This window comes from Pinus tabuliformis, chromosome J (assembly GCF_031772625.1).
Source record: "Pinus tabuliformis cultivar Carrire ecotype Pingquan chromosome J, CPIR1, whole genome shotgun sequence".
Classification (NCBI taxonomy): domain Eukaryota; kingdom Viridiplantae; phylum Streptophyta; class Pinopsida; order Pinales; family Pinaceae; genus Pinus; species Pinus tabuliformis.
In genome coordinates this window covers 824445593-824469871 of record NC_142295.1, presented here as the reverse complement: position 1 = coordinate 824469871, position 24279 = coordinate 824445593, and the positions used below count along the sequence as shown (strand labels likewise).

The 24279-nt window shown below is 37.8% G+C and overlaps 1 protein-coding gene across 1 annotated transcript; it reads left to right on the top strand.

Annotated features, from left to right (window-relative positions):
* Nucleotides 1-19273: 19273 nt before the first annotated feature.
* Nucleotides 19274-22390, top strand: LOC149229249 (uncharacterized). The gene is made up of 4 exons (XM_089380985.1): nt 19274-19338; nt 19452-19560; nt 20657-21641; nt 21801-22390. The coding sequence occupies exons 1-4, from the start codon at nt 19274-19276 to the stop codon at nt 22388-22390; spliced, it is 1749 nt and encodes a 582-aa protein (XP_089237111.1).
* The last annotated feature ends 1889 nt before the right edge of the window (nt 22391-24279 follow it).

Sequence of the window (24279 nt, the reverse complement as noted above, 5' to 3'; positions counted from 1 at the left end):
TCGAGCGAGATCTTTGGATACATGTGGCCAAAATTTTAGACATTTTTTCATTATACTTTCTAAATATTATCTACAAAAATTGGGGTTCCTAAATGCTCCTGAAATCAGTTTCGACAAGGTCAATTTGGAATTTTGAATATAACTTTATTGGATGTTTCAAACCATGAAATTTTGAGGACACAATGGTGACATCTCTAGGTATATGTGATCAAAATTAAAGACATTGGCTTAGTATACTTTATGAGATATTCCTTGTGAAATTCAGGGTTCTTGAATGTTTCCAAAACCATTTTCAAACACGCTAATTTCGTATTTTCACTATAATTTATTTTCTAAGATGTTTCACATCATGAAGTTTGTTCAGATCTGTGGAGACATAACAATACCTCAAGTAAAAATTTTATTCTTTTGTTCACTATAATTTTGGTGCTATATTCTATGGAATTTAAGATTTTTGAATGGTCCTAAAATCAGTTTTAAATATGTCATCTTGGAATTTTTGTTGTAACTTCCTTTTTGGGACTTATCATACTATAAGATTTTCAAAGATCCAAGAGACATATATAATTTCCTTGGGTAAAAGTTTCAAAATCCTATTTGCAAAATTAGATACATGCATCTTGTACAAATTCATTATTAGGAAAACACAAAAAAACAAGTTTTGGGAGATTTGACATAAATTTCATTTGGAGATTCAATTTTTTGTCAAACATGGTGAAAAAATAAATAGTGAGTAGACTTAGTGAAGGTAAAAGTAGCAAGAAGACCTAGTGATGGTAGAAGCAATGAGCATCCTTAGTGAAGAAATAAGTAACAAGAAAACTAGATGAAGTTATCATATTTTGAGGAAGTTATATGTACTAAATAAGAGCTGTAATTTAGGTTTTTTTCTTAAAAAAGGGATTGGTGTCCCTTGATAGTTTGGTGTTTAGCCTTGGCGAATATTGTCTATAGTAAGTTGTACCTACAAATATTTGTGGCGGTCTGAATTGGTATTTCTAGCAGGTTGGTGCCTAAGAATATTTGCAGTGATGGGAATTGATGTCTCTAGTAGATTTGTGTCTACAAAGATCTGTTAAAGTCAGTTGGTTTCTACCAAGGTTTATACTAGTAGGAATTGGTGTCTCTAGTAGGTTGGTGCTTAAAAAGAAGTTTTTTATTTTTCTCCCAAAATGGTTTCCACATAAATCTTATGTTCCAAGTTCTAAAACTAATAGATCTCATATGTGATAGTTTTCTTTTACTCGATGAATTTTTAACTAGGTAAAAATTGGCTTATACTAATTCAACATCTATGCTTCCAACCCCCACCCCTCTAAGTATAAGCGTGCTCTCGCAATTGGTATCCATGCAGGTTTCTTTGAAAACATTTCAACCTATAAAAGATATTTTTCAAAAGCATAGATGGTTATTCAAGAAGGTTTTTCCACAAACAATGCTCCATTGTTCAATGGAACAAATTATGCTTTCTAGAGTATAAGGATGCAGAATTATGAAATGGTTCTTGGGTTTGGAATTTAGCAATTTGTTGTGATTGGATATAAATATCCAACAACTCCAGGATCAAGTTGGAGATAAGGCTAGTGAACATAATGAAAAAGCTACGAATGCCATCTTGTATGGTGTATAGGAATCATAATTTGTTAAGGTGATGCATTATGAATTCTAAAAACAAATCTGGGACAAACATCAAAATATCTGTGAAGGTGATGACAAGGTTAATAAGGCAATGCTCAAAGCTTATAAAATGAAGTTCAAGATTTTGAAAATGAAAGGTGAAGAAAACATTGCCACATATCTTATTCATGTAGATAAAATTATCAACACCATTAGAGGACTTGATGAAAAGTTTGAAGAGCCAATGATTGTACAAAAGGTGTTAAAATCACTCCCCTTAAGATTTGAGGCAAAGGTTTCAACTATTAAATAAATGAAGGAACGTGATAAATTGAAAATGGATTAATTATAATGGATTCTCATGCCAAGTGAAATAATGACGAATAATTAAAAACCATTAAAGGGAGAAGAAACCTTGAAAGCCTTAAAGAATATGAAGAATATAGCACATAAATCAAGTGATGCATCTAACAGTGAATCAAACATAGAGTAATCACATTTTGTAAGAAAACTCAAAAAAGGATATGGAGAATAGAAAGGTAAGGTACCCTTTAAATGTTTTAATTGTGGGAAAAAGGAGATTTTACTATTAATTTCTCGTATGAAAGTAACGAAAGTAGTGATGACGAATAAGACCATAACATAAAGAAAGGAAATAAACATAATCAACATAAAAACAACCATGAATAGAAAAAGAATGAAAAGAAGATGAATGTAACACGCTCCTCCCATGTCTACCCAAGTAACCGGCCAACCAAGATAAACATGTGACGAGAGGCTACTATGATATGATTCAACCTCCTAGGAATCCTTAAGGAAGTTGAATCGACGGAAACCCATCAAACATACCTTCCACATCAGCAACAACACTCCCAAGAGCCATCCCAACAACAAAGGTATCATGCCCCTAGGTCCCACGGAATTTTTAAGCTATTAAACCTTTGGACGCTCCCACAAGCCTGCATGCCTGCATCTAGGGACTATTTCCAGCAGGCCTGTGCCAGAGTCTGCAAGATTTAAGGCACTTTTCAAGCCCATAATTCCGGCCACTGCCCAAAAGTTGTTGTAACCTCTGGAATCCATTGAACACATGATGACAAGACTAATAAACCAAAAACTAACTCCACGACTAGACCTGACCATCTGTTGAGAAATGGAAACAAGAAATTCGAGTTTAAATTTGTCCTTGAATTTAAACTGTGAATTAAAATCGAATTTTATTCTCATAGCAACTTGTAAATAGTTAAGTAAGTTTAATTAACTTAATTAGCTTAGGAATTTTGAGTTGGAATTCTTTCTGAAGTGATGTATATGTTATCCCTAAGTTTTAGGGGTTTAGGATAAGTTTAATTGTGAGTTGTAATTAGATAACTCAGTTTACTAAGTTATGTTCAGTTAAATTAGTTCCAAACTGTTTGTGGAACTAATAGAGAGTTAACAGTCAATTGGTGCACTAGTGCATCCACAAATGTCACTCTAGTTAACTCAAGATTCCCCCATCAGAAACTCATGCATGTTGATTCTGAGAAAGACGCAATTGAGACTAGAGTGCAAGGACAGTGTATTATCAGTTGTATGGTTTACTGAGTTGTATAGATCATGCATGCAATTAGGAAGTCAACCTAGATTGGATTGTGCAGTTTTAGAAGCATTGGATTCCCATTAATATGGGTTATTCAGCCATAGGAGTTGCGCAAGGAAATAGGGACTTGGAGAGCTGCAAAATAAGCTAAGGATTTGGCTTGAGCTAGCTTGTGAGTTGAGAGTTGATTATACTTGTGCTGGGATTGTTCTTGTGAGAACAAGCATTGTATTCTCATTTTGGATTTTTTATTTAATGCAATACAGATAGTAGAGGTTTTGAGTACTGGCTTTCCCGAGATACATCTTGTGTTATGTACCATTGATTTATCTTCTTCTTGTTCATATTGTTTTCATCGATCTATCGACTTCCGTTGGTTGAAAGTAGAAGTAGATTATTGTCTTGTGCTTTAGTAAATTGCATGAGCTTGTGAATCTACAGGAAATTCTACATGGTATCGGAGCTAAAGACAATGTACTATAGGAGATTTCAAAGTTTTGAGTTTTGGGGTACAGGTGAAATTCGAATTTGCAATGATCGGTAGATGGCATTCTACATTTTGCGACTCGAGTATGCCTTGGAAGGCAGCCTAAATTTTATAGCCTGGAGGGACATAATGGAGTTTGTGCTAGAGGATAATAGCTTGAAGGAATTCGTTGATTAAGAGATTCCTAAGCCAACAGCATCAGATGCACAGAATTTGGTTGAATGGAAGAAGGTGTGGCGAAGGCGAAGCGGATAATCCTTGAGGGAGTTCGAGACCACATTGTCTCGAGTCTCCATGGCAAGGAAACTTCGTATGCTATGTGGAAAGAATTAATGGACTTGTATCAGAACAACAGTGACCAAAGGAAATTGGCATTGAAGGACAAACTTCGAAAAATCAAAATGGAGAAAGGCGAGACTATTCCAAAATACTTGACCAAGTTCACTTAATGTCATGATGAACTTGGAAGTGTTGGAATCATGGTTGCCGAGGATGATATGGTGAGTCTTGCTCTTCTAGGACTCCCAAAGAGTTGGCATAGTTATCAAGACTCTGTCAATGGTCGGGAGAAGCTACCAGATTGGGAATGACTGTGGTCAGATTTGATGCAGGAGGAGATCAGGAGGAACACCAGGGATGGCTCTTCATCAAAGACTAATGATGAAGAGAATTGTGCCTTAGCGATTAAGGCGAAGAAGGGGAAATGGAAAGCTTCCCATTCCAAATCGGATTATTATCATGGAGGTAAGAAGAAAGACAAGATTAAATTTAAGTTCTTTCGTTGTCATAAGCTGGGCCATTTTGCTACAAATTGTACACTCAAGAAGTCCAAGAAGAAGTCATCAAGAGGAGCGGCGGGTGAGGCTTTGGCCTATCAATTAGAATTGGAATTTTCCCTTATTTCATGCATGGTGTCATCAATGATGGGAAGTGTATGATACTTAGACAATGGAGCTTCATTCCACATGACTGGAGACAAGGAGTTATTCAGTGACGTAGAGGAGAAATATCTCCAGATGCATATCGAGATGGGTGACGACGGGAAGTATATTGCTACTGGATTAGGCACGGTTACTTTTTAGAGGGAGCACAGGGCTCCACTCACCTTGAAGAATGTTATGTATGTGCCCGGGCTGAAGAAGAACTTGGTATTGTTGTCATTCTTAAGGATAGAGGCTATAATGTGATCTTCTAGAAAGGAATGGAGTACCTTTGACACATAGCCATGGGTCAAGTAAAGAAGATAGGGATTCAGGTGAAGAACCTCTATAAGCTGGAGGTAGAGGAGTGTGTTGCTTTGAGCACAAAAGCAGAAAGGGTGCAAAGCCGAGATGTTAGCGAGTTGTGGCACAGGCCGTTGGGCCACTTGCATCATGGAGCTTTCAAGATATTTCTGCAGATCTCTACTAGTCTTCCCAAAGGTACGCTTGAGCAAGTTGATACATGCAAGGGGTGTACTTTGGGAAAATACACCAAGTCTTCCTTTCACGACAAAGACAGTCGAGTAGAGGCTATTCTAGAGTGAGTCCATTCAGATGTGTGTGGACCATTCTTGACAGCATCCATGGCCAAATATAGGTATTATGTTATATTCTTTTATGACTTTTATCAAAAATATTGGATATTTTTCATGCAAAAAAAAGGATCAAACCTTCACAAAGTTTTGTGAGTTTAAAGCATTGGTGGAGAAAGAGTCAGGCAAGAAGGTTAAATCTCTATGGAGTGATAACAGTGGTGAGTATGTCTAAAATGAGTTTAAGAACTTATGTGCAGTGAAAGGGATTAAACAGGAGTTGACGGCACCCCATAACCCTCAGCAGAATGGGGTGGCCGAGAGGAAGAAAAGAAGCATAGTAGGGGTAGTGAGGGCGAGTTGCATGATCAAGGCCTACCACTATACTTGTGGGATGAGGCATGCAACACAGCAATTTATGTTCAGAATCGTAGACCACATCGAATACTTGGGATGAAGACACCAAAGGAGGCTTATTCCGGTAAGAGGCAAGATGTTGGTCACTTTAGGTTTTTTGGGTCATCAGTATATTCCATGTGACCAAAGATGCATGGAAGAAGCTTGAGATGACAGCAAAGTTGGGGATATTTGTGGGGTACACTGATACACCTCACAATTATCAGGTGTACTTGTCGACCAACAGGATGACAGTGGTTCGCAGGGATGTCAGATTCGATTAAGAGAAGTCCATGAAAGTTTCCATTGAGAGGGAGGTTGAGCTACATGCGGTTGAGGAGCCTCAAATTGATGTGGAGTAGCCACATGAAGAGGATCTGGGAGTGGATACATCCACTCAGGCAGAGTCTTCTAGAGAGGGAAGAAAGTGCACCATAGAGTATGACATATTTTTAGATGATGTTAGAGAGAATGTGGAAGAACCCACATCACAACACAGACAGAGGAGGTCACCTGATAGGTAACTGGATACATGGCTCTTATGAGTGCATGTGTTGTGACGGAACCATCTTCCTTTGAGGAAGTAGTGCAACAGTCGATTTGGGTTGATGCTATGATGGAGAAGTATGACTCCATAGTGTGTAACAATGTTTGGGATGTGGTCCTGAGACTGGAGGACAAGTCAGTGGTGAGATCCCGTTGGATTTATAGGGTAAAGCAAGCTACAGATGGTAGTGTGGAGAAGCATAAGGATAGATTTGTGGCCCGTGGATTTTCACAGTTACAGAGGATTGACTATGATGAGACCTTTGATCTTGTTGCAAGGTACTCATCGATCATATCTATATTGTCACTATCAGCGCAAATGGGTTGGAAGATACATCATATGGATGTAAAGACAAACTTCCTTAATGGCATGATTGAGGAAGAGGTGTACATAGAGCAGCCTGAAGGTTTTGAGACCTTTGACCGTGAGTCGCGTGTGTGTCGGCTCAAGAGAGTGTTGTATGGGTGGAAGCAAGAACCCCATGCTTGGTACACCAAGATAGATAGCTACTTCACCGGGTTTGGCTTCACGAAGAGTTAAGAGAATGTGAACCTATACCACATAGTGGTGGAAGGTAAATTGTTGATCATTGTATTTTATGTTGATGATCTCATACTGACACGTGGTGATCAGTTGATCAAGTCTTGCAAGGAGGATCTTGTAAGAGAGTTTTAGATGAAGGACATGGGGCTCATTCATTACTTTCTTGGCATGGAGGTATGGCAGGGAGATGGGGAGTTGTTTGTGTCTCAGGGCAAGTATGCCAATGAGATACTCAAGAGATTCTGCATGGAGAGAAGCAAACCCATGGAGACTCCTCTAGCAGGTAACTGGAGGAAGGAGGATACTACTTCAGGGGAAGTAGTGGAAGCTACTGTTTATAGGCAGCTTGTGGGTTCACCCATGTACTTGGTGAACACATAATTAGATATGTGTTATGTAGTTAACCAGCTTAGTTAAGCGATGGTTAGGCCTACCAAGCTGTATTGGAAGGCGACAAAGCATGTGTTGAGTTACCTCAAGGGAACTTCTCAGTATGGATTATGGTATAGAAGGATAGAGAGAGTGAAGCTTCAAGGCTTCACTGATACAGATTGGGTAGGGAGTCAATCTGACTGGAAGATCACATCAAGAGCGATCTTCAGTTCGGCAGAGACAGAGTACATGGATGTGAGTCAGGCATCATGTGAGGCCATCTGGATGAGGAAGATCCTGGTTGGTTTGTTTTGTCATTAGATGGATCCAATTGTGATTTACTGTGATAATCATAGTTGTATAAAACTCTCTAAAAATCCAATTTTTCATGATTGGTCCAAGCATATTGATATCTAATATCATCATCTTAGAGATTGTGTATTAAGGCTTATTATGTTGTTAGAGTACATTCCCATGGAGGAGAAAGATGTTGACATTTTGACAAAGGCATTGTCAAGATGTAAATTCGAATTTCACATAAGCAAGATCGTGGTAGCTGATAATCCCTTTCTTGTTGAGAGGGAGTGTTGAGAGATGGAAACAAGAAATTTCAGTTTAAATTTGTCCTTGAATTTAAACTGTGAATTAAAATCGAATTCTATTCTCATAGCAACTTGTAAATAGTTAATTAAGTTTAATTAACTTAATTAACTTAGGAATTTCGAGTTGTAATTCTTTATGAAGTCATGTATATGTTCTCTCTAAGTTTTAGGGGTCTAGGATGAGTTTAATTGTGAGTTGTAATTAGATTATGTTCACTTAAATTAGTTATAAAATGTGTGTGGAACTAATAGAGAGTTAACAGCTAGTTGGTGCACTATTGCATCCACAAGTGTCACTCTAGTTAATTGAATATTCCCTCATCAGAAACTCGTGCATGTCGATTCTGAGAAAGACCTAGTTGAGACTAGAGTGAAGGGACAATGTATTATCAGTTATATGATTTACTGAGTTGTTTAGATCATGCATACAATCAGGAAGTCAACCTAGATTAGATTGCCCAGTTTTGGAAGCATTGGATTCCCATTAATATGGGTTATTCAGCCATAGGAATTTTGCAAGGAAATAGGGGCTTGGAGAGCTGCATAATAGGCTAAGGATTTGGCTTGATCTAGCTCGTGAGATGAGGGTTGATTATACTTGTGTTGGGATTGTTCCTGTGAGAACAAGCATTGTATTCTCGTCTTGGATTTCTTATTTAATGCAATATAGATAGTAGGGGTTTTGAGCAGTGGCTTTCCCCAGATACATCTTGTGTTATGTGCCATTGATTTATCTTCTTCTTGTTCATATTGTTTTCATCGATCTATTGGCTTCTGCTGGTAGAAAGTAGAAGTAGATTCTTGTCCTGTGCTTTAATAAATTGCATGAGCTTGTGAATCTACAGGAAATGCTACTCCATTCCCAAACGGGACTAACATTTTGTCAAACACTTGGCATCAATACAATCTACAGGTATAGGAACAAGACAGAGCATGAATGAATTAAAACTCCTATGAGACATGACAAGAAGGATCACCACCTTCTCCCTTTAATTGTTATGACATCAATTAGGTCTTGCATCCATCATCCTTTCAGTTACAAGTAAATACATGAAATAAGCATGACAATAATCAGTCATGTAACAATGCTTATGACCACCATTAAACCATGAAAATAACAGTGATATATCATCCATTAAATCCACATATTAATAAGTACAAAAGTAATATAACTTAGCTTTTATTAAACACATGCAAATCCAACCAGGTTTGGGACTTCCACATACCAACCAACCGTAGACATGGCTGAACCAAATATTTCGTTCAACTAGTCACCCCCATGTCATATTCCAAGGATGAATGTGGGGTCTCATGGATAAACCAGTCCAAAAAAAAACCAAGGGAATCTAGAGGTTAAACCCCCTCCACCCTCACCAAACCATGATCACACCAAAACTACTGCTTCGATCACAAAAATGAAATCGAACTTGGAATTCCATCTGGAATCCATCACTATCCTTGAGGAATTTTCCATCTCTTTGTCTCTTAGGCTTTACCACAATCTAGTCCTAGATCACTAGGCCTTAAACTAAGACAACTCCCTCAGGCTTTACCTTGTATCCTGCCAAAACTGATCAAGGGATTCCTAGGCCTTTGGGAATGAACCTTGAGACCACCTCCGCCCTGGATTCTAAAATTCATCCGGAAATTCCAAATCTCAAAACCTATATTAACATCCCAACACACCATGGCATACAGAAAAAGGCAAGGCTAGGTTGAAAACCATTGTTAACCCGACAAAACCATGCCACTGATAGCAAGTGAACCATACACCAACATGCAAATCCATGCATGTCAAAAACAGTTAGGAAATCACAGATGCAATATGTTACCTACAAGTATTCTTGTTGAAGCTGCTTGATCCTGCTCTTCGATTTCCTTCCTTGTTCCAAAGCTAGAGTGCTCCAAGAAAATTCTAAGTGTCCAAGAGTGAGAGAGAGAGGGGGGGAGAGAGAGAATAATGAGAGAGCTCCAAAATTGAACTGAGCAAGCTTACATTGACCAAGCCCACACTGACCAAAAGCCTACCCATTAATCCTCAAAATCATTTTTATCAATGAGGCCTCTATTTTCTTCAATTTCTGTTATTTTCCTTCAGTTTCCTCCTCACATGCAACCTGTGACCTTTCACCTTACTTTTCTCCTATTTTCCTTTATTTTCATAAATAAATGTGCCAAAAATGCCTTTTTTCCTCTTTCATGCCTTTGCCTTTGCCAATTTCCTTTAGCCATAAACGCGTCCAGTGATGCCCACTAGGATATCTTTGCCCAACATTCAGCCTGGAATAAGTGTCCCTTAACTGTGGTCATATTTCGCCTTTATTAACTTTTATTACATGGAAATTTCACCGGGGTTGTTACAGAACCCTCCCCCTTGGGAAACACCATCCTCGGTGTTAAACCACACCAAGACCTCAGCAAAACCATAAAAAACAAACATACTACCCATGGATCTTTATAACTTAGCTCGTTGCGGTATTTACAATCAAAGACGTGCTCAAAAGCAAAAAAATCATGACAACATGACCAAATAACAACCATACCACTTATTGGAGCTTTATAACATAACTCATTATGGTATTTACAATAACCACATATACACATATGCACATTTTCTAAACAAATAAAAGGACATGATGTCTGCATCCGTAACAAGGGAATCCAGAGGCTCACACCTCCATCCTCAAAGTAATATTAGGATTCACCCCCCTTCCCAAGAAGTCCAGAATCCACTGCCACAGTCAAACTGTATCAAATGTCCAATGCTATAATCTTGCACCAATTGTCCTCTCAACAAACAGTTACCAACTCATTGTTCTAGGGCAAACTCCCAATGTGCATATGATTCCATCTGGCAATGCTAATGACCAAAACAAATATATCCCTAGCCTTCCCTTCTCTGCTACACAGTCCCTCGGGCAATCCGGTCCCCCCTTCCGTGAAGTCACTCACCTTCCAAGTTCCCTAGCATCCCCTATCCCAGGCGATCCATCCCTTGGAAAGGTTTCCTCGCATCAGAAGATATCAAACCAAGGCATATACCTACCTCAAAACCGTCATATCGATCATGGCATGCTCATGGAAATCAATGGACACTATTGGGTATTAGTGTCCCACAATGGCCTTGCTCCTGAAGTGCTTTGCCAACATAATGTTGCATGTTCCAATTCCTTTTATCGTTACTGCTAATCCTTGCAGTCAATTAAACCACCCAACCGAGCATCTCCCATGCTTTCCTATACCAAGAACATAAATACCATTAGATTTAAAACAAATTGAAATAAATTCAAATCATACCTCATTGGTGGTCCGTCAAAAAGGTACACTTGCAATTCTATTCGCTTCCTGTCACAACAAGTCAAACTAGCATTTTGACCAAATCATCATGTATAAACATATCACATCAGGTTAGCTCAAAACACAACCATCATGGATCAACATCATAAATCACATGTAACCATCATAAACCAGAATCACAGATCACATGTAATCATCATAGACCAAAATCATAAATCACATGCATAATAAAACTAAAATAAAATATCGATACTTATCCTTTAATCAATCCTTAGCTTCTACCTTTGTCTTTATTCTGTACGCACTCCAGATCGGTTTCCACACCCGAAAAACACCCAATGCCTTTTCCTCAACCATGTGCACATACACATAGTGTGCATCACACACATGTAACCACACGCGACATGCAATGTCATGCAATACATGCACCTATACTTGACATACAATGAATACACTACACCTAGTGTACCACAACACAACACATACACCTACATCTGGTGTACACCACAACACAATACATACACCTACACTCGATGTACCACACAATACATATATGTACACTTAGTACAACACAACGAATACACATGTCATGATACCATGACTACACCATGCACATACATAAAATTGCATGTACACAACACAACATATACGACATGCACATAATATTGGATGTAAACCAGTACCGCATGTTCAACATTTACACAGTACCACCTATACACAACACCACCTATATGACATGTACACAGCATCACATGTACATGGCACCACCTGTACAACGTTTACACAATGCCACATGTACATTGTACCACATGTACAACATGTACACAATGCTAGGCATACACAGCACCACACGCATGACATGTACACAACACCAAATCTACATAGTACCATATGCATGACATGTACACAACCCCACCTGCACACATCACCACTTGTACAATCATGCACACAACACCATATGTACATAGCACCACATGTACAACATGCACGCAACACCATATGTACATAGCACTGCATATACAATATGTACATAGCATCATTTGTACACATCACTGCATATCCAACATGCGCACAACACCATATGCACACAACGCTGCATATCCATCATGTACATAGCACCATATATACCCAACACTGGTATTCAATATTCACACAACACTATCTGTACCACCCTGTACATAACATTTCATAACAACATGTACACACATTATATATACACAACACCACATGCGCACAACATCACAGATGCAACATGTACAATCATATACAATATATCCACAACAGTAGTACCACACATTCAAAACCACATTGCCTCTACCAAGAAACCTTGCTTCCAATGTCTCTCCACCATCCATGCTTAACCTAGCATGTCGTGAATAACATTGTTTTCATTTTGCTAATGTATCCCTCAGTATAGCATGTCCATAACATAAAATACTATAATAACATAATATCAATTCTTATCCACATGATACTGACCTCGTAGATTTGTCAGGACTACTCTCGCACTTGATTCCTCATAAACTAGGAACCTCTTCATGTCATTCACCTACATAAGAAATCATTCCTCCACAAGGATTATTCCTAACAACCCTGTCAAACAGCAACATACATACATACATATATATACATATAAATATTAGCATTAAACAATCATGATCGTGTCAAACAGTGACATACATACATACATATAAACATTAGCATTAAACAACCATGATCCATGATGACCCTGTCAAACATGACATACATACATGTATACATATATAAACATCAGCGTAATCATGATTACTAGATATCATAAGGTCAAGGTTAAGAGAACTCCCTTTACGTGTGCAACACATGTACAACATCGAGAACAATAATTCCCAACGTAGCTAAGGCATCTGACGCCTCCAATCTATTTAGTTTACCTTTCTTGATTACTTTTCTCATGGTTGTCCCTCCATCGTCCATTTACACCAATGGATCCAATCAATCCAACTATTTTTTGTGCGCTTGCCTTCAGTTTCCCTTATACATGCACTGAGCTTCATCCAGGCCTTACATCACTTGTTGGGTTTCTTTAAGCTCTCCCTAGGCTCCATTAACTTTCCTCTTTCCCAACCAATTTCCAAGACTCAAAACTTAAAAGGAAATCACAAGAAACAAACAAGAATAATACCATTAAAACCAATAACACAACTCCACAACAAAGTGTCAAGGCCTTGCACCAGACATAAACAAATTTAATTGCAATCAAGCACAACAAATCACCAAAAGACCATAAGTACAAGACTAGAAACAAACACCATGACTCAATCCCCATGGTTCCCAGTGCTTTCAAGGGAAAGCTAAACCTAAGCCTTCTTCAAGATTCCATGGTAATTTCTTTTCCATGCAATCCCTTACATCATACCTCCATCAACACATAATTGTCAGTGCTTAAATAAACATAACAATACACTGGTTACCTTACCTTGTTGTGACAAGCATGTTGCTTGCAATTGAACACATCCATGCCATCTCTAATGGGACTCCAATTCCCTTAACAAGTCCACCTATAACTAGAGACTAGTTAATATGCCTGTCAAATACAAGTTCATGAACCTAGCACATATCCACAATGTCAGGAAATATTAAGATTAAGAAGACTTCTTGTATACAAAGCACTCATTCATTTGGAATTAGGGTTTCCAAACATAGCCGAAAGAATTCTTGCCCAATTCCTTTCTTTGACCTTTTCCTTGATGCAATTGAGTGTTACTATGCATTACCATATCACCCAACCATTAGTTATATAAACACATCAACTATTACCTTGTCATGCTAATACCAAGCATGTTTCCTACACTGTTTACACATGTCAAAAACATGTTCCAAATATCAAGACAATCATATCTATCAATTTGAAATCAACCTTTACCAATACTAGCAATCATGTCATAATTCATAGTCATTAGACATAATACTACAACTGTCACCTATTACAGTCAAGTACATGTCATCTATCTCAACACATACGTGTTAGTACAATCATCTTAAAACAAGATTGTTCATTCAAGTAATCTTACAGACACATACTCTTATCATGCAAGTAATCAAACATTCAGACAACATATAGGCAACATAATAGACACCAACACTCAAACACCAATTAAATGACATAATCAAACATTCAAGCACAAAGTAGATGACATAAGCAAGATCATACCTTAATGTATCTCAGGGGAGGCTATCTTTGTCTACATAATCAATCCAGATTAGCATGATATAACTTCACAACATATCAACTCAAAAATAAATAAGTTCATGATATCCATAATAGTCACTAGCTAACATGTTCACATCATAAACTCATAAACATTTGTCATTTATGCATAGCAATGACGTATGTACAATCAGTCTAGATTAGTACAACACAATGTCACAAATAAGTCGACTCATACCTGAATGTCAAAATCTTAACCATCTGCATAGGCCAATGCAATTTAGCATGATACATATAACATCAAGATCTTAATGTAATAATCCTAATCATCAAGATACTAGCATAAAAAAAAAACAACAAATTATATATCATGCTCATCAACAACATATAACCTAATCATCAAGCTATCTAACATAAAACAACAAGAGAAATGCATACAACCATAGGTTACAACCACTTATGACTATCTGACACATGTGCATATGACTACACTAATAAACTAGCATCTATCATGTATGTAACCATAACATCAATAGACATGTACATAAACCTAATGTATATAACCCTATGCATATAACAACCCATTAACTAATATACCTGCATTCCCAACATCTAAACATGTATGACGACATGCTCTTGCCTCGAGGTCCAATGTTGCAACTTCACTTTAATGATTTGCATCTCCTTCTCTATCTCATCCAACACTTTAGCATCATAACAACAAACCACATCATGATTACCTAATTGCATGCAATAACCTCACAATGCATGTTTCATCTACCATACATGCATAACAAATTCATATACAACCATACACTCATGACGACACATCCCACAACAAATCCCTCAACCTTCACATGGTGACATCACTACAACCATGATCAACACCATGTAAATGCAACATGCACATAGACTACATGCATAAGCAACACACATACAACAGAAATGAATGCATGACCAAAACATATCCCATCCAGTCCGAAGGGTGAACCATGCTCTGATACCGCTTTGTGGTATTATATATGACCCAAAGAGAGTGCAACTTGGCTCAGATACCACTCTGTAACACCCTCCTCCCATATCTACCCAAGTAACCAGCCAACTAGGGTAAACATGTGATGAGAGGCTACTATGATATTATTCAACCTCCTAGGGATCCTTAAGGAAGTGGAATCGTCGGAAACCCATCAAGCATCCCTTCCACTCAACAACAACACTCCCATGAGCCAAACTAACCACACAGGTATCATGCCCCTGGGTCCCACTAAGTTTTTAAGCTATTAAACCTTTAGATTCTCCCATGTTATGGGCATGCCAGCATCCAGAGAGATTTGGACGCTCCCGCAAGCCTGCATGTCTATGTCCAGGGACTATTTCTAGTAGATCTTTGCCAGAGTCCACAGGATTTAAGGCACTTTTCAAGCCCAAAATTCTGGCCACCACCCAAAACTTTCTGTAACTTCCGGAATCCATTGAACTCATGATGACAAGACTAATAAACCAAAAACTAACTCCGAGACTAGGCGTGACCATCCCCAACTAGGACTGACATTATGTCAAACACTTGGCATCAATACAATCTCATAGGTCTAGGATACAAGACAGAGCATGAATGACTGAAAACTTCTACGAGACATGACAAGAAGGATCACCACCTTCTCCCTTGAACTTTTATGACATCAATTGGGTCTTGCATCCATCATCCTTTCAATTACAAATAAATACATGAAATAACCATGATAATAATCAGTCATATCACCATGCTTATAACCAACATTAAACCATGAAAATAACAATGATAGATCAGCCATTAAATCCACATACTAATAAGTACAAAAGAAAGATAACTTAGCTTTTATTAAACATAGGCAAATCTGACCAGGTTCGGGACTTCCACGTACCACCCGACCATAGACATGGATGAACCAAATATTTCTTTCTACCAGTCACCCTCGTGCCATATTCTAAGCATGAATGTGGGATATCATGGATAAACCAATCCAAAAACAACCAAGGGAATCCAAAGGTTAAACCACCTCCACTCTCACCAAACCATGATCACACCAAAACTGGTGCTCAAATCAAAAAAATGAAATCAAACTTGGAATGTCATCCGAAATCCATCACTATCCTTGAGGAATTATTTGTCTCCTTGTCTCTCAGGCTTTACCGCAATCCAATCTTGGATCACTAGGCCCTAAACTGGGACACCTCCCTCAGGCTTTACCGTGTATCCCGCCAAAACTAGTCAAGGGATTCCTAGGCCTTTGGGAATGAACCTTGAGGCCACCTCCGCCTCGGATACTGAAATCCATCTAGCAATTCCAAAACTCAAAACCGAGATTAACATCCCAACACACCATGTTATCTAGAAAAAGGTAAGGCTAGGTTGAAAACCACTATCATAACGCGGCAAAAGCATGCCACCGACAACAAGAGAACCATACACAAAAATGCAAATCCATTCATGTCAAAACCAGCTAGGAAATCACGCATGCAATATGTTACCTACAAGTATTCCTACTGAAGCTACTTGATCCTGCTCTTCCTTCCTTGATCCTTTCTTTCCTTCCTTGTTCCAAAGCTAGAGTGCTCCAAGAAAATTCTAAGTGTCCATGAGTGTGATAGAGAGAGAGATTAATCAGAGAGCTCCAAAACTGAACTGAGCAAGCTTACACTGACCAAAAGCCTGCCCACTGATCCTTAGAAGCCTTTTTATCAATGATGCCTCTATTTTCTTCAATTTCCATTATTTTCCTTCATTTTCCTCCTCACATGCAACTTATGACCTTTCACATTACTTTTCTCCTATTTTCCTTTATTTTCATAAATAAATGTGCCAAAAATGCCTTCTTGCCTCTTTAATTCGTTTGTCTTTGCCAATTTCCTTTAGTCGTAAACACATCCAGTGATTCCCACTAGGATATCTTTGCCCAACATTCAGTTTGGAATAAGTGTCCCTTAACCATGGTCTTATTTTTCCTTTATTAACTTTTATTACATGGAATTTTCACAAGGGTTGTTACAATGAACTCTTATAAGCAAAAGAAGAATATCTACTCAAAATGGGGTAGTGATTCATCAGAAGAAAGCAATGTTGATTATGCTCAAGAAGAAACTTTGTTTATGGAAATTAAAATAAAAGTTTGATGAAGACAAAGGGAAGGAAATGGTGGACTCAGAATAAGAAAATGATGAAATAGATGGGGAAGTGGATCTTAAATAAGAACTTATTCAAGTGTCTTAAGAAAAATAAAGAAGCTTAACAAAAATAATTTGAAACAAAAGAAGTTGCATAAAGATGAAGAGGATGATCATGATGCAAAAACAAAGATGACACAAAGCCATGAAGAAATATAAAAGTTTATTATCAACCTAAATATTCAATTAGAATATGTAAATTGGTTGGAATAAGTGGTGAAAATTCAAAAACGAATAAAATTGCAAGAAGAAAGAAGCAGAAATTGTTTCCTTAAGAATGAAACTAGATAGAACAATTGTTCAATTGAATAGAAGCTTGAATTTTGAAAATAATGGTGACTTGAATACCACCATTCACTAGTTATAAGTGACCAATTTGTAGTTGAATAATGAGGTTTCTCATTTCTAGGCCACCGTTAATGAGCTTCATGAAGAAGCTACTCCACTTCACGCAAATAACAACCACATGCTTGATGCATATCAGGCTTTGAAGGGAGATTATGATGCCTTATTTTTATAGATTGTAAAGAATTATGATACCATTTATTGACTAATACATGCTAAGAGGAAGGCTATGAATGAGATGTCAGGCTCGCCTATTTGTAGTACAACTATTTGTGAGATGGTCAATGTCTCTCCTTTTGATTTTCTTTATGTGTTAATAGTCATCAATGATGTTTCTCCAAATTTGGAAAGGCATACCACAATTATTGGATCCTAAATTCTAAGCAGAATTGAATATATTGGTAGTGAACTTGGAAAGTATAGATAGGGCATTACTGCCCCTATCACTCCTGAAATACAAACATCTAGAGTAGGACATCATTATAATGATATTATTATGTCATTGTCTACACCTAGACTTATTAAACCTAGGGATATGATATTTGTTACAAGTGGGATTCATCCTGAATAGAAACACCCCACTAATTGGATGAACAGATTGATGAGTTGGTTTTTCTAGTATTTGAGAATGTTATTGATGACATTATAGTATTCGAGGATGTTGAATTCATGTTCATAAATAATACCTTTTCCCTGCTCCAATAGACCAAATCTCTATGCCTTGTAACTCTCCTCATCATATGAATCACAGATATTTGACTAGATGCTTTCAAATACTTGTAGAAGAACTCTAAAATTATGAATCATATACAAATGTTGACTATCTAAATTGACTATTAGTGGATTGATGGATGGTCCTAAAATTATTTGAAAAAATGCTTAAGGACTTCATATATATGTGTCTACTTAGTTATCCATTTGTACAACACTACAATTACTTGCAACTAATAATTGATAGCGGTCAACTGAGGATCGACTGAAGATAAGAATCAACCAAGTTTTGACTTAGTGGTTCATCAACTATGCTTTATATTTTTCCTTGAGTTTCAAGAGTGTTATTGAAATTATTAATTTGACTGACTTATTGATAGATTTCCCAAAGCCTTGACTAGGATTTGTGCAATTGATTTCCTTATGTTGTTGACATATGTGATTATGAATTAATATGATTGACAGAGGTTGTTGGCATAAGAAATAATATTAAATTAACAAATAATGATGCAATGTTCCTTAGTTCATTAATCAGTTGGTACTTTACTTTGGACAAAAATTGGGTGAAGCACAAGTTCAGGTATACCATCACTTTGTCATTGATTTCAAAATGGGGGGTTGTAGATAGAGGGAGTATTGCAGCAAGGGGGGGAACTCTTTCATTACATACAAGGTAAGTATTGCAGCAAAAGGCAGAATTATTTCTTTTCCTAGTGGATTATGTGTTTTTTTGTAATCTAAGTCACAGGACACGACCTCCAGGGTCTCGTGTCCCGTATTTTACGTATTGGACACGAAAACGGCCCTAATACGTGTCGAAAATGGTTTTTAACGTGTCCTGAAAAATGGAATACGTCTTCTCCAGTTTTCGTCATGTCCTGCATTTTGAAAACGCATATTTCGTTGGTAGAAAATGTGGCCCTAACGTTTTTTGACAGGTTGAATACGTACCCCGCAAAAAAATTAAGTTTAAAGCCTAGCTGCCCACGTAATGCATTTTTCCCGATTTTTTTCGTCCTGTGCTGTCGTTTGGAGCTGTCGTGTGGAGCAGGGTGTTTGAAGTTGAGTCTAGAGCAGAGTGTGGTGCAGCTGGTGCCCGTGCAGATTGTTGTGCAGTGTGCAGGTTTCCGCTTCAGCGTTCAAGACCGACCCGTAAACCAGTAAGGGCCTAAACCCGTGTTCAAATTAATTTATATCATGATTGATGCCAGTCTGCCAGATGGGGTTTCCTGTTCAGTGTTTTCGTTTACCGTTTCTATCGTCTATGTTATCACTGAAGAATGATGGTATTTGGCTTCTGTTTTCTATTTCTACACGTCTATCAGTCGATGCTAACGACGTTACATTTTCATGACTTGGAATTATGGCTTCGACATTGGTGGGTTCTCAGAATCAGACCTTTTCACTGATGGTGTCCTGTATGACGACGGTGTCGTTGTAAACACTGTTGACCACCTCAGCGACGTGTGTACCTCTGGCATGGAAAAAACCAACGTCCTGTCTAAGAACAGACTTCAAATATTCTCTGCGCAAGAAACATGCCTTTCTTTCTCCGACCCTTGTCCAGCAGAATGCCTCTGAACTTGTAATTTTTTTCATTATCGTGCAACGTTGTGATAAGGTCCGTCAATTCATATTATGTGACAAACTTGCTAGCAACTTGAAGGAATTTTTTTTGATTCATTGGCTAAAAGTTTGAAGGCAACCTGGTTATACCTTTTATTCCGTGGAGGGAGTAAATCTCACAGTCACCAACATCTTATAAAAATAAAATTGATATAGAAATCTAATGATTTGTATGTTATGATATGTGGTTGACTGCAATAAAGCTACCTCAAGCAGCGCACCTTAGAACTGTGTCTAGAAGCTCTTGTACCAATGCACTAGGGAGGAGTGCCATAAAAGGCTCTGAGGGGCTTATCCCATGTTGGAAAATCTAGTCTTTGCTATCCAAATTGTAGTAGCTAAGACTAGTAATGATTCATGAACTATCATGTAATCTCCTCACTTTGTCATATTGGAAATTGATATATTGACAATTGACAATTGTATATAGTATTGCAAAGTATATAGTATTGACAGTAGGCCCAATAAATCAGAAACAACAAGACTACATGTTATCAATAGCTACATCTCTGGGGCAATTTGAGTTGTTTTGCTCAATTTGTATGCACATATTGAATCATATAACAGTTATGAGTTAACTTTATAAGTTTATAAATTATAATTGTTTAACTTTAATTGTTTTTTTTGTAGGTGAAGGTGTGTGGACTTTATAATAGTGAGAAGATTAATGGCTCAATCATCCAAGGCAGCCGGCAGAGGTCAAAGGAAGGGCGGTGCTTTTCGTGGTCCCCCCCTCCAAGTGTTTCTGTTTCACCTTCTGTTGGTCATAGTGCCCCAAGTGCTTCAAGTGAAGTTGTAGATGCTTCTCAGCCAACATTAACATATGATGTTGTTGCAGCAAGACAACAAGCACAGCTAAAAAAATACCCTCTCTGGAAGTATGTAACCAAGAAGCAAGTGCCAAAGGCTGGTCCGGGAGGGAATGTGCTTTGGTCTTGTAATTTCTGCAAGGGTGAATTTAAGAGCACTTACTTTCGAGTTAAGGGCCATTTTTTGGGCCTTCCTTGTGGAATTGGAGCATGCAAAAAGATCAATCCTAGAGAAAAAATGGATTTGGAAAGGGAGGATGCAGCTGGCTCTGGGAATATGGTGGCAGCAAGCAGGAAAACTAGTAAAAATGAAGATCCTCTTCCATTCTTGAGGAATGCTAATAGTAGTAGATTTGGGAGAGAAGAAATTCAGCCAACAAAAAAGAGGGCATCCCAAACTTATGGTGGTCCAATGGACAAGATTTTTCGGCGTGAGCAGCGAGATGAGGTTGATCTTACATTAGCATTCTTTTTCTATCTCAACTTCATTTCTTTTAATGTTGCACGGTCTCCTTTTTTTATTGAGGCTTGTCGAGCTCTAGTTGATAGGGCTCCAATTGGGTATGTGCCTCCAAGTTCAGAGAAACTTAGAACCACATTGTTGGTTAAGGCAAGGAAGGAGGTGGATAAAATTATACAACCTATTAAATCATCATGGATCTCATCTGGTGTCAATATTGTTTCTGATGGATGGACAGATATAGCATGCCATCCTCTCATCAATTTCATGGTGTATTCTCAAAATGGACCCGTTTTCTTGAAAGAAGTTGATGCTCTTGGACAATACAAGGAAGCACAATATATGGGTGAGTTGTTTATTAAAGTTATTGAAGAAGTAGGCGTTGAAAGTTGTGTGCAAATCATCACAGATAATGCACCTGTTTGTAAAGCAGCTGGCTTGATTGTGGAAACTAAATATCCACAAATATTTTGGACACCATGCATTGTTCACTCTTTGAATTTAGCACTCAAATCTATTGCTTTAGAAGTGACATGGATTGGCAATGTTATTGAGGATGCACGCTATATCCGAAATTTTGTGCAAAACCATACTAATGCCCTCAAAATATATAAAGAGTACACACATCTATCCTTGTTGAAGATTGCAGATACTCGGTTTGCTTCCTCAGTCATCATGCTTAAGAGGTTGAAGGAGGTGAAGGCCGCTCTTGGGGCCATGGTTATTTCATATATTTGGTCTTTTGGGAGAAAGACGGATCAAACAGCTTCAAAAAAGGTAAAGGACACAGTGTTAGATGATGGTTGGTGGGAGAAGGTGGATCTTACCATAAAGATCATGAAGCCTATCATTTCTTTCTTGTGGTTTGCAGACACGGACCAGCCCATCTTAGGAGAGGTTTATGAGGGTTGGGATTCCATGATTGAGTCTGTGAAGACTATTGTTATGGAGAATGAGTGCCTTACATATGAGACATCAGCAGAGAGCTTATGGTCCACCATACAGAATATTCTTATCTTTAGGTGGGATAAGAATTGCACACCTTTGAATTGCTTAGCTCACTCTTTGAATCCCAAGTACTACAGTCAAGAGTAGCTCTGTGGTGGGACCTCACACAGATACCCTCCTCACATGGATGGAGAGATTTCACAGGGGAGGAAGATAGCATTTAGAAGGATATTTCAGGATAACACATCTTTTCTTGAGGTGGAGGAATGCTTTGTAGAGTTCTCCACTAGCACCAGGAGATTTGGGGGGTATGATGTACTTGGAGATAGGGGGGTCAAAAGTGCCTATGCATGGTGGGCAACTCATGGGGCAGCATGCCCTATTCTACAAAAGTTAGCCTCGAGGGTCCTCTCTCAAATTACTTCATCTTCTTGTTGTGAGAGGAATTGGAGCACTTACGGGAATCTATATAGTTTGAAAAAGAGCAAGCTTGAGCAATCCAGGGCGGAGACAATGGTGTATGTGCACACCAACCTTTGTCTTATTTACAGGCAGAGACAGGAGTGGTTGAAGGGAAAAACAAAGATGTGGGATGTGTTTCCTGATGATATGGGCTTGGACGATAGTATTGAGTTGGCATTAGCCAACATGGATCTTAATGACCCAGTGCTAGAGCCAGTGACTTTTGATGATGAGACACAGCATCTTGAGGGGTCATCCTCCACACCAACAAATGCAGCAGCAGATCCTAGATTGGGCATAGAGGAGGAGGATGGAGTAAAGTCAGATGGCAGTGGCAGTGATGGTGACTATGACATAGAGGACATGGACTATTGATAGAGTGACGAGTCATGACTCATGGACCAGTACCGAGCTATGATATTCCTACTTATTTTGTATCTACTCTTTTGTATTTTTCATTGGCATTCTCTCAGGAGTCAGTATCTACTATCTATGTACATTGTAAACACTGAACAGTGATACATTTTGATTTTGATGACTTAATGGAAAATCTACATTTTATGGTTTTAATATCTAAGTTCTAAATTTATAATTAGTAGTAAGTACTTACTACTTAGTAGTTTCTTATGTGCTTGTAAGTTGTAAATTTTGGTTCTATTTATTTTTTTAAAGTGAACTATGAACTTTGAGAAGTAATTATATTTTAATTTGATTAGATAAGCTGCAACCTGCAATTTAATATGGATAAAAAAACTATATTTCGGTGTATATATATATATATATATATATATATATATATATATATATATATATTAAATATATATAAAACTTGTCCCCCATGTCCTGTTTCCAGGTCGCTACGTTTCATATTGAATACTCGTATTTACATGTCCTCCATGTCTCGTGTCCTCGTGTCATGTGACTTAGGTTGTAGGCTAGTCATCAATGGAAAAGTGGGAGATTCTTGAACAAGTTGTTTCCATTGATGTCAAAGGAATTATATTATTAATTTTATATATAAATATTCAAGTATCTTAGAAAGGGGTTTTCGTGAAAATGTAGAACTAAAAAGGTGAAATGGTGGTTTCAAACCCATGGTTTAGGAAGCCCTTGATATTTTCCCATGGTATTTTCCCATAGTTTTTGGGAAAATGAAATAAAAAGGGTAATTAATTATTTAGTCATTGGCATGACTTTTTGAAGTAAAAAGTATTTTCATTAAATGTTATGATAATGCATAAAATTAGGAAGCATTGGAAGGAAAGAGTGCATGAGAAAAAATGTAATTTTTGGAGTGAACAAGTCATGTTGGCATTTTAAGTATAATATTTTTGTTGGTTTGCTTCAAATGCTGAAATGTTGAGCATATTAAGGAGATACCAACGAGAATATCGAATTGAAATTTCACATTTTATTTATTTATATTTTTGGAGATATATGTTGTGAATATTAGAGTTTGTGATTGGCCTTGAAATATAATTCAAACAAGTGAGTTCAAGATTTTCACTATGACTTATTTATGGGATGTTTCAAACTATAAATTTCGGGGAGACATATGTGACATCTATCAGTAC

What these genes read in the sequence shown, in the direction of transcription:
- LOC149229249 (XM_089380985.1), top strand. Translation starts at nt 19,274, where the DNA reads ATGTCCTGCATTTTGAAAACGCATATTTCGTTGGTAGAAAATGTGGCC. An exon ending in GCCCTAACGTTTTTTGACAG is followed by an intron (nt 19,339 to 19,451) that starts GTTGAATACGTA and finishes CGTGTGGAGCAG; the next exon opens with GGTGTTTGAAGTTGAGTCTA. An exon ending in CAAGGAAGCACAATATATGG is followed by an intron (nt 21,642 to 21,800) that starts GTGAGTTGTTTA and finishes CTTTGAATTTAG; the next exon opens with CACTCAAATCTATTGCTTTA.